General features: G+C 37.4%; 2 protein-coding genes across 2 annotated transcripts; one reads left to right on the forward strand and one right to left on the reverse strand.

Annotated features, from left to right (window-relative positions):
* Nucleotides 1-48: 48 nt before the first annotated feature.
* On the reverse strand, nucleotides 49-6,886 carry LOC127159191 (uncharacterized). Its single transcript, XM_051102088.1, has 6 exons — nucleotides 6,677-6,886; nucleotides 5,193-5,513; nucleotides 4,719-5,021; nucleotides 4,510-4,632; nucleotides 4,313-4,376; nucleotides 49-4,012 (listed from the first exon to the last, which is right to left on the reverse strand). Exons 1-5 carry the CDS (start codon nucleotides 6,858-6,860, stop codon nucleotides 4,342-4,344), a joined length of 966 nt encoding a protein of 321 aa, XP_050958045.1. The 5' UTR covers nucleotides 6,861-6,886; the 3' UTR covers nucleotides 49-4,012; nucleotides 4,313-4,341.
* Nucleotides 6,887-10,073: 3,187 nt separating this feature from the next.
* On the forward strand, nucleotides 10,074-11,849 carry LOC127159190 (uncharacterized). The gene is made up of 2 exons (XM_051102087.1): nucleotides 10,074-10,131; nucleotides 10,434-11,849. The coding sequence occupies exons 1-2, from the start codon at nucleotides 10,074-10,076 to the stop codon at nucleotides 11,315-11,317; spliced, it is 942 nt and encodes a 313-aa protein (XP_050958044.1). The 3' UTR covers nucleotides 11,318-11,849.
* The last annotated feature ends 10 nt before the right edge of the window (nucleotides 11,850-11,859 follow it).

An 11,859-nucleotide genomic window follows, 5' to 3' on the forward strand; every position in this document is an offset into this window, starting at 1 on the left:
TGATGAATGCAGTTCTGGCACAAGCCAAAGGAAGACTGGATGACATCTCATTAAGGACATTTTTCTATGAGGCGATGTCAATTGTAAATAGTCGACCACTCACCACCAACACAATAAATGACCCAAAGAGTATTGAGCCTTTGACGCCCAATCATCTGCTCACGATGAAGACCTCAGTGCCTCTTCCTCCTCCTGGCAAATTTGTCCATGAAGATTTGTATGCTAGGAAAAGATGGAGGAGAGTGCAATACTTGTCAGAACAGTTTTGGAGCAGATGGCGCAAAGAATACCTAGCCAATGTAAGCCTCAGACAACAATGGCATACGCCTAGAAGAAATGTTCAAGTTGGAGATGTAGTAATTGTCAAGGAGGACAATATTCCCAGGAGCGAATGGAAGCTTGCTAGAGTCGTCGAGACAAGTAAAGATGATGATGGTTTAGTGCGAAAAGTCAAGCTCCAAATGGGTCAAAGTAATTTAGGAAAGAAAGGTGAACGCTTGGCGCAAACATCTTTCCTTGAGCGTCCGGTTCAAAAACTGGTGATAATAGTTGAGAACAACTCCTAAACAATAACTGAATAATGTAAAATAGATATCTCAATATCTAAAACAGAGTTGGTCAAGCAGAATTACGTAAAATTGAAATAATTCTTGTTACAAAAATAAGTGTTTGAAGTCATATACAACCCAAAATACACACAGCCACAATCAAAAATAAAAGAGGCGCATTTTCTGCTCTTAAGGTCCCAAGATACCTTCTCCTTTACCCCCTCCCTTGAATTCATACATTTACTACATCAATGAATATAAGTCAAGTCTCACCCTTTAATTTTTCACATTCTAAAACCTGTTTCACTCTGAAATATGTCACAATACATAGATTAGCCATAACTTCTGTCACATGACTTTAAGTTTGTTAAGCAGAGCATGGACACTAATTATGAGATGTTGTGAAATCAAAAATCAAAATGGGATGATCCACTAGAGGTTTGCTTTTCTTACATTTCAACTGACATTGCGTTTTTCTAGTTGTAAAGGTTAAAAACAGGGGTGCCCAAACACAGTCCTGGTCCTTGGTTTAGCTCCAACTTGCCTCAACACACCTGCCAGGACGTCTCTATATGCCTAGCAAGAGCTTGATTAGCTGGTTCAGGTGAGTCTAATTGGGGCTGGAGCTAAACTCTCCAGGACTGAGTTTGGGCACCCCTGGGTTAAAACAATGTTAAGATTCTATAGTGTTTCCTTGGACTCAGACTTGACTCGGACTCGGCCCTTTGGGACTCGGACTTGAGTCTAACTCAGCCCATTTTGGACTCGGACTCGTCTCGGACTCGACTGGTTAAAGACTCGGTCTTGACTCGGACTCAACCCGATTAGCTCAAACATCACCCGAATCCGCAGCTTCAAACGAATTATCCGCCCGCCACCCACCCGCACCTGTATTTTTCTCTGATTTAGATAACCGCAACAGATCGTCATTTACAATTATTCTAATTAGCTCTGCATGATGATATGATGAATGAATGGTTAATTTTTAACAGCAGATTGATTCAGCTGATCTGCACATCGCTGCATACTTAAGTTTAATGCTAAAAAGAATAACGTTAACTGACATCTGCACGTGACTCTCCGCAATCTCTGATGAAATCGGTTGGGTGTTTGAACACCCTACTGGATCCTTGGACAAAAGTTTAAAGGGGTTCACCCAGTTTAAGAAATTTTTGATCGGAATTTTTGATCGTAAATCTAATTCTTTTCATTTTTAATGTATTGTTTTTGTTATAATTTACTTTAAGTTGGCTTGAGAAAGCCTAGCCTGAAAGTTTGAAGCAGTTGTAATAGTATGAAAGCAGCTAGCATGATTTAACATGTTGTTAACATGTTTTAGCATGATTAGCTTATTGCTTGTGTTTTTATAGGCTGATTACATTGTTAGCATGATTACCATGTTGTTATCATAATTTGCAAGTTACTAGAATGTTGTTAGCATGATTAGCCTGATTAGCATGTTGATAGCATGTTTTTCACATGATTAGCATGTTACTAGCATGTTTCTAACATGGCTAACATGTTACTAGCTTGTTGTTAACATGTTTCTAACATGATTAGCATGTCGCTAACATGTTTCTAGCCTGATTAGCAAGTTGCTAGCATGTTTCTAGCCTGATTAGCAAGTTGCTAGCATGTTTCTAGCATGATTAGAAAAGTTGCTTGCATGTTTTAAACATGATTAGCATGTCGCTAACATGTTTCTCTTGGTTTAGAGGACCTCCTCTTCAAGGAGGTCTCGGTACGCTTTTTTGGTCCGCTTTCGGTGCGCACTCGAGTGCGATTGCTACACTCACACCTGCCCAAACGAACGGCACCAAGAGGGAAAACGAACTCCAGTGCACCCAAAGAAATGGGTATACAGGTACTGAACACCACTGCATATTACCCTACTCAATAGCATTAAAACAGGCGTAACTCCCTTCAGACTTTATCTGAATGTCACCTTTTCTGTCACAACTTTTCGAACATGTGAACACACACACACACACACACACACACACACGTATACAATACGTGTTTAAGTATTTAAAACAGGTTCATATTTTAGAAAATGTAGTTAATATTTGCCTCACTATTGATTTATCTCATCCACCCGCAACCCATCCGCAAATAATCAGAATGCACTTTTTTATTACTCGACCCACCCGACCCGCGCGTAATGCGCCCGCAGATATAACCGCCATCCGCACATCACTAACGCCAAGACAGGTATTTTGAAACATTGCATTTCTGTGTGTTGTCTAAGCGATCTGCATGTGCTTCGAGTCAGTTTTTTTAGAACAAGTTTTTATAATAATACTTTTATGTAATGCCATTATTATTATTTTTAAATAATAAGGCATACGTTTACAGTGATTGAAATTTGAAGTGGCACTTTTGTGTGAAGTGCATTTTTGATAAACGAACATAGAAAATGAACAATGGCCTAAAATCAAAATAAACTGACTCAGCTCGATCATCGACCCATTCTTGACAGACCTCAAAGGTGAGGAGCTGTAAAAATATATTGACATGTTTTGTGGCAACAGAATGGTGTATTAACTCAGCTTCCATAGCAATGAATTGAAAACGCCCGCTCCGCTCGCTACGTGCCAGTGGAAACGCAGACTGAGATCGCACCTGCTACTATATGGTACATAACATAATTACCACGCACTACACAATGTACTTAAAGGGGCTACCCCTACTTACATTTATATTATTATTTTATATACATGTTGCTGCTGATTGGGCTGACATTTTTGACACACCCACCAAACAAGAGAAAACGTATCTCAAACCCCATTGCACACCGTTGCACACCATTTCCAGGAAACATTTCGTTCAACACGGAAACCAGAGCAAAACGTTGGGCACCGATGTGAGCTTTAATTTACAAACAATATAAAAGTGATCCAAGTGTCAAACAGCACTATTGTGGCTGCGTTGTGTCACGTGACAAGCATGACACATTGCCACGGAAACAATAAAGCGATACGTTCTAAATAACGGTCGCCTAAAAAAAACTCACTCTGGGGGCTCAGCTAGAATATTTTAAACTCACGTGTGAAAAGGTTAAACAACTAAGAAGTATAAAACTGTTTTACGCCCCTCACACCTTATAATCGGCAACAACAAATCTGAATGGTTACACACCTTGATTTGACATCTTGCCCTCAAAAAAAACAAAAAAACAAAAAACAGTGTAGCAGCTGCAGCACCCCCACTTCCTACGCCTATGGGGGTCTGTGATTATTTGTTAATCTAATTAATAATTGATTTGGTAAATCTAATGAACAAATTGTGTGTCTGACCGGCACACACGCTAAAGAGGCCTTAAGCAAAGAAATGTCAACTGGTAATGCTGTCGGAATACTTTGTGCAACAGCTATACCCTTAGTTTGATCTGGTCTTCTTCTTCATTCTTTTGTAGGAACAGAGACACCCATCTGGAAGTCGTATCAGCACAGTGGTAATAAAGTCTGTCAAGCAGATATATGAAAGAAGAACATGAGCAAATGCACAATATAATCTATAAATATGTGTAAAGCCATTTATAAATTCCCACAAAGGCTGTTAACATGGGAAAAGAAACATCCCAGATAACATCTAATAAACATGGGAGCTTGATGATCATGTAAGTACTGGCTGCATTTTCTTTAAAACTGTTTATGATGAGTGTTACATTACCAACAACATCAGACAGGCAAAAAATAATTAACTTATAGTTTTATACAAACAGATTAAACTATTAAGTTTAGGAAATAACACACATATCTTACCTTGTACTGAGCTCCATGTGTACACAATTTTATTCAGCATTATCCATCTTTTCCTCAGTCTGGGCTGTTTGATTATAACACATTTATGAAATTAAATAAACCTGAATCTGAATAAAACAAATTCTTAGCACATTTGAGAGTTTTTGTTTTTTTTTTGCAATAAAAGATTACTTTTATGAACTGTAGGTAATACTTGCCCTTTTCTTTTCCTCGATTGCACTTTAAACGGCGAAAGACCATCAGCACAACTACAACTATGAGAGCTAACAGCAGAAATCCAGATGTTATCACCAGTATTACAAGTGTATGTTGACGGAGTTCTGCAATAGATAAAGCAAAAGCATTATTAGTGTAGTAACATTTTGTAGTGTTTATCAGGCAAAGACATGCTACAAATGGGACAAACCTGAACAAGACAGACAGAGTTCAGTGATGCTGAGGTGTTTAGTCCGGTTGGTAAGTGAATAAGTCACAACACAGCTGTATGAATCATCCAGACAGTTGATCTCCAGAGGTAGAGAGAGACTAATGCTGAGATCAGACACACTGATGCTGGACAATAAACTGTTTCCTTTGTACCAGGAGAGAGTCACATTTCTCACATTCACTACTGAACACAGCAGGAGACATTTTGGGACTGATGAACATCCAGGTGAGGATGTAGAACAATGTGAATAGTCTCTGATGACATCAGGAATGGGAAGAGGAGCTGCAAAACATGACAGAAAAAATAAAAGCTATCTATTACTTAATTTATTATTTTAATATTTGTAGGTGATTTCAGCTGTTTAACTGTATTTCAATTGGATTTTGTATTGAAAAACATTTCTACATATTCTGTTCAGACAAGAATTAATTGTGCATTTGTGACATGACTTACCATACAAAGTAACATTGAATCTCTTCTGTAAGACTTTTGAACTACTGATCTGGAGCTGGTAAAGTCCACGATGTTCAGATCTGATGTTGCTGATGGTCAGAGATCCAGTTTTATTGTCCATATGTAGTTTCTCTTTGAATATCCCATCATTATTGACAAATACAAATTGGTCCCTTTTAATAATTTCTGCTATTGGAATACTTCCAAATGTCCACAGAATCTGATCTTCTGTTTGTACTTTAACATCGGTGTTTAAAGTGACAGAATCTCCCTCCATCACTTTAACTGTCTTTACTCCATGTGTCTCAACACCAAACACACCTAAAAATGAAATGTAGAGTAAATCAATAAACAAAGCACCTATAGCATTTAACTTAGCTGAAGACGCTTAGCAAATACTAATTATGTAATAAACAGGTGGCTGAATGAGTTTAAATCTATGTGCTTACTTGTTTATTGTCTACTGCATTATGTAGATACACAGACACATCAAGAATCAGCATATGAATCTCAAAAATGGTGACAATCAACAAAACATTTCACACTGCAATGCATGCTGGGTAACACCATAGTACAAAACTCCTATCATGCTCTGCAGTATGAATAATTACTGTCACCACCATTGTGGATCACAGAATAATTGTTCATTTCTGAAAGCTTGAGCTGAAGCTTTTCCTTATTTTAGTATTACGGGACATTTTTTTTTTTTTTTTTTTTTGGTAGTGATGTAGATAAATCTCAGTCAATAATCCAAAACAAAACAAAATACTTTGTGATGATTACTCAAACACTTTCTAAGAAAAAAAGTGCAATCTGCTACACCAAGCATTTGATTCAGCAGTAGGCAAGTGCTTGTAACAAAACTATTGCAACTGCTTAGAAGTTAATTACTTATAAGTTTTAAAAGGATCAAAAATCCAACTACAGCAAACACCAACGTCCATGACGGTGGTATAATTTTTTGACCAGTAAACTATTAATATTTGAACCTCTGTTAATTCTCATAAGATCTTCTGCAGTTGTCTGACAGAATATGGTCAGACTGGTTAGTAAAAATATTTAATGTTTTCTTTTATGTTGTTGATTTCTTCTGGCTGTGGCTAAAGTCAGTTATAGTTCTAGTGTTTTTTTTGTTTTTTTTTTTCTTGTTCAGTGATTCTGCTTGTTAACAGCAGGTGTTCATCGCTAATGCTCAATTAATTACTTAATTATCTCATTAATGTTAACTCTGCGTCAGTGTTACTTTAACACTATTTGGAGTGGGACCAAATACACTCTGAACAGTGTTGATTTAACACTGGGGATTTTACTGTGTACTTTCGTTTTTAAAACCAATAGCTTGAATCGCGGAAAAGGGGTTGTTTAAACGTTTCTAACTTTTACGGAATTCATAATAATTCAGAATTCATTAATGTAATTTAAATGATCATGTGCATCGTGTCTTAACATTTCAACCACATTTCATGAAATGAAGTCCAACTTACCACTAGACAACACCAACAGGTAGATGAACACAGTATCTGAAATCATATTTCTTGAAAGACATCCGAGAAATTCGTGGTAATTAAATCCCCCATAATGCATCGATGCAAGTCTTTTTAACATGGAAAAAGAGCATAAACATTTATGAAAATATAAATCAACCGAATTCCGAATATAAATCAACATGTTTTCGATAGCCAAGCCTGCGTATAAGGAAGAACACTTCGTCTTAGCCTTTGTTTTAGGGGTGGGTGGGGCAATGATACATTTGGATGTTGCCATCTATTGGACTGTTATGATATAGTTATTGTTTCTTGTCTGTCCGCCATTTCTTTACTACTCAACTTACTGCTGGTAGCCTACATTCTAAATATTTGGTATTTTAATTCTTGCCCTCAACAAGTTTTGGAGAATATATGAAAAAGCCCAATTTTAAATGTGTGATTTCTACGCGCTTCCTCTCTCTCTCTGATATAACTGAACATGTAAATAAAACAGGAAATGGACACTGATTCAGCAGTGAGTGGTTTTATCCTCTCTCAGTCGCTGCTGTTTTCAATACTTAATAATACTTGCTGAAATGTTAAAAATCTGCATTATTGTCAGAGTAACTGCAGCATTACAAATGCCCATATACGATTGCTGGATTAGAGACATTAATAGCTTAATTAAACACACATATAGAGTGCTGCCTAAAAGTTTGTGAACCCTTTAGAATTTTCCATATTTCTGCATAAATATGAACAAAAAGTTAAAAGGATTTTCACACAATTCCTAAGAAAGTTGACAAATAGAATCCAAATAAATGAAATGAAAATATACAGTTTGTCATTTATTTATTGAGACAATTTGCAATATAAAAAGTGCTATACAAATAATAATAATAATAAAGGAAACCAACGATGGCTGCATACCCTCTTTGAATTATCATTACCCATACGGAAATGTAATATATGACATATATGTACCTATATCAGAAGTGCTACTCTCATATATGTTAAATATAGGGCAATATATTATTATCACATATATCCATCTTCTGGATATATGTAGATATATGTTTATAACATATATGAATTTCCCATAGTACAATTTGTATATAAACATATATTGAAAGTATATATATGTTTAACTTTTATATGGTATTGTATGTTATGACCATATATGTTTACAATATATATTAAAATGGTATATTGTGTTATATGATATGACCATATATGTTAACAATATATATCAAAATTATATATGGTACTCTATGTTTTGACCATTTGTTACCAATGTAGTTATTACCAAGTTTATTAAGCATATATGCCTAAAAGATACTGCTTATTGTAAATCATATAACACAATTCATTGCTTAACTTTATTAATTGTTTCAATTTAGTTTTCTGGGGAAAAAAGTAGAGATGAATATATAACCTGCTCAAAAAATGCCAATGTACTAAAAGTACAAAAAGTAGGAATGTATTATAGAGTTATTGAGGGGGGGAAACACTTCATGTAACTGTTTGTCCATATGTGCTCTCATCATCAATGAACTAAAACGCATTAAGGATAACAAATGTGCCAGTACCTTCACATAATAAACGACAATGATTTTATAGACGGGCACGAAGACAGCCTCTGACTTCATCACTGAGTGAAAAGGATGAAACTCCCTTGAATGTGGCAGCGGTGCAGGTAATTTACACTAATTTACTGAACGCTTTATTCCTACACTAATATTACATAGAAACTAAGTGTTATATGATTGTTTTGGTCTGCAAGAGCCTCTGTCTCTATATAGATCAGCTAATGTTTTAAATATTCCCTGTCATTGTTTTATATATGATGTTATGATTACAGCTGCATTGATGTGTTTTGCAATTTGCTCGCATTAAAGTTAATTTTAGCTATTGGGTAACATGGAGATACTGTGAGCTCATTGTTTTCACTGGATAAGCAATGCCACATTTGGAAATTATTTAAAGCTGTCTGACAAAAATAATGGATGAAAATTATAATGTTTATCTCTGAGATGTAGTCTGGACTAGAACTATAAAACTGCACGAAATGGAATTATTTAAATACAAGCACCTTGAATTCATATAGTAAATGACAGTACTTGGTTATATTGCACCAAGTACATTGACATGTCAGTGACATGCCTAGAGTGGGTGCATAAGCACATGCATGTGCATGTTGCATAAAGGTACAGTAAGTTACACTAACTAAAGGATGTGATTGTGGGGTTTTAAACATATGGTTAATCTATCGTAGTAAATTTTGTTCATATCATTGCTGATAATTGTGCTATTCTTGTTTGTGTCCCATGACAAGGTAATGAGTCCCGAAATTCTCAGAAAATAGAAATGGAGGCCGAACCTGCAGATGTGGATGGCAGTGATGTGAATGATGGAGCATCTACACAGAAAAGGTTAAATATTTTATTGAAACCAAAACTAGCATCTGCAATATACATGTAAACAAATCAAATCAACAAAATATTTTAGTTAAAAATGTGTCTCCATGTACTATTTAATACAATTCTAGTGCATTTAATCTATTAAATAACAGTAGAGTGAGTGAGTTTTTGGATATGGTTAGATTAAACTTATTTTAGTGAATGAAGTACCACATTTCAGCTATCATTTTGTTAGGGTGGGTACACAAAATATTATTTTATCCTTGCTTCTAGAAAATCCTTAATCTATCTGCTTTCTAACAGCTTCATGTGGCTGTAAACATTTATTTTTAACGTGGCTTTAAGCACTATAGATTGTTGAAGTTTCACTTTGACTGTGACAAAGGCAGTAAATGTGGTGTTTATATGGAATAATTGTAATATTTATGGTAGAAATACAGAGAGAGTCCCCATATCAGTAGGAAAGCGATCAAATGAGCATCTTCCATCCGAAGACTTGTCTTGCACCTGGGAAACTATTAATTGGTTATTCTACAATTAATTGTACTATAAATTATACTACAATTGGAAAATACTGTAACTTGATAAACTGTTCACGTTTAATGCCTCTGACAGGGCCTGTAGTCCCATTTATCAGCATGTTAGCAACCACCTTTTTTAAGAAACACAACAGTTTAAAAAAAAATAAAAAAACAAAAAAATCAAGAGTGGGGTTTAACTGGTGTGTTTTATGTCATAGAGTAAAATGTGAAAATATTATGAGTTTGTGTGAACCGCGGACCTTATTTTAGGGGATTTAATCAAAATTGTCATTCAAAAACCCATGTCATAGTTCCACCCCTCTATTTCTTTTCTCCAGGCCACATTCTCGATGCACATATTAGGTATTATGAATGTAAACACTTAATTTAATTGATGCTAAATAGCTAATTAAATTGTAACCTTAGCTGTGAACTCTGTCATTGAGCATTTGGGTTACTATAGTTTAGTTCTTCATGTATATAGGACGTCACTTCCCGTTTGTTGCGGTCGCACGTATAGAGTTTGAGCTCCGTTAAGTAGATTTCTTATTGTCTGTTTTTCAATTTAAAATCAAATTTATACACCATCATTTTCGTTTCTTATAACGTGTGAATATACCCCCTGTTGTATTTTACAACTAAAACATCCGGATTACTTTGTTATAACTAGTTTTGTTTGATTTCCCGAGTTGCTAGCTTATAGCCCGTTAGCAGCACCAGCGTGGTTGCCGCTAATCCTGCTTGCATTGTTTACACACTATTTACACACATTACCATTGTTTACTCACTGTTACTTGCTTTAAATGGCGAATTTGTGTCCACCTTTGAGTGCAGGTGAGGACACGTTCGAGCTGCACTCGTTGCAGCTCGAGCTGGAGGCCGTGGAGAAGCAGATTCAGGAGCTGTTGGTGCGGCAGACGGAGCTGAGAGAGCGGAGGGCCGCTCTGGAGTCCTCCCGGGTGAGTAACGTTATACAGCGCGATACTAACACTCTGACCACCTCTACTCCGTGTGCTTCTCTGCACAGGTCCCGTGCACCCTGGACGCGATCTTCCCAGATGTCCTTCACTCCGGCGCCGGGACACCACGGACCCTGGGTGCAGCAGCAGCGGAAGACGCGAGCCAGGCCCCGGCCGAGGACCTCGCCCCCTCCGCCGCCTCCGGTCTTCGAGATCTCCACCCGGAACCGCTTCGCTCCCCTTCGCGAGACGGAACGCGACGCTGTGATCGTCGGAGACTCCATTGTCCGGTACGTACGTGCTACTTTAGCTAAAGGTAAAGTCCACACCCACTGTTTTCCTGGTGCTCGCGTTCTCGATGTTTCTGCGCAGATACCCGCAATCCTGAAGGACGGCGAGAGCGTCGGCGCGATCGTTCTGCACGCGGGGGTGAACGACACCAGGCTGCGGCAGACGGAGGTTCTGAAGAGGGACTTCAGCAGCCTGATCGAGACGGTTCGCAGCACGTCGCCCGCGACGAGGATCATCGTGTCAGGACCGCTTCCCACGTATCGACGTGGGCACGAAAAGTTCAGTAGACTTCTTGCTCTAAATGAATGGTTACTGACATGGTGTAAAGAACAGAAACTGCTCTTTGTTAATAATTGGAATCTTTTCTGGGAGCGTCCTAGGCTTTTCCGTGCTGATGGCCTGCACCCCAGCAGAGTCGGAGCGGAGCTGCTGTCGGACAACATCTCCAGGACGCTACGCTCCATTTGACTAGTAAGTACATCCTCAAATGATTGCTACGACGGCTTTTGTTCTGAACGCTTAAATGAGAGTACTTGCACTGTCCAATCTATAAAGACTGTGTCTGTTCCTCGAATAGTGAGATCAAAACATAAATTTAATGCAGGATCTAGAAAAAATCTGATCGTAATTAAACCAGAAAAAAGCAAAATACACGAACAGAAACCATTTTTAAAGCTTGGGCTGCTAAACATTAGATCACTTGCACCGAAAGCAGTTATTGTGAATGAAATGATCACAGATAATAGTTTTGATGTACTCTGCTTAACCGAAACCTGGCTAAAACCTAATGATTATATTGGTCTAAATGGATCCACTCCACCAAACTACTATTATAAACATGAGCCCCGTCAGAGTGGTCGTGGTGGTGGTGTTGCAACAATATATAGTGATATTCTCAGTGTTACTCAGAAAACAGGATACAGGTTTAATTCATTTGAAATACTTTTGCTTAATGTTACTCTGCCAGATATGCAAAAGAAATCTCTCCTATCTCTTGTTTTAGCTACTGT

This window comes from Labeo rohita, unplaced genomic scaffold (genome assembly GCF_022985175.1).
Source record: "Labeo rohita strain BAU-BD-2019 unplaced genomic scaffold, IGBB_LRoh.1.0 scaffold_1976, whole genome shotgun sequence".
In the NCBI taxonomy this organism is placed as follows: domain Eukaryota; kingdom Metazoa; phylum Chordata; class Actinopteri; order Cypriniformes; family Cyprinidae; genus Labeo; species Labeo rohita.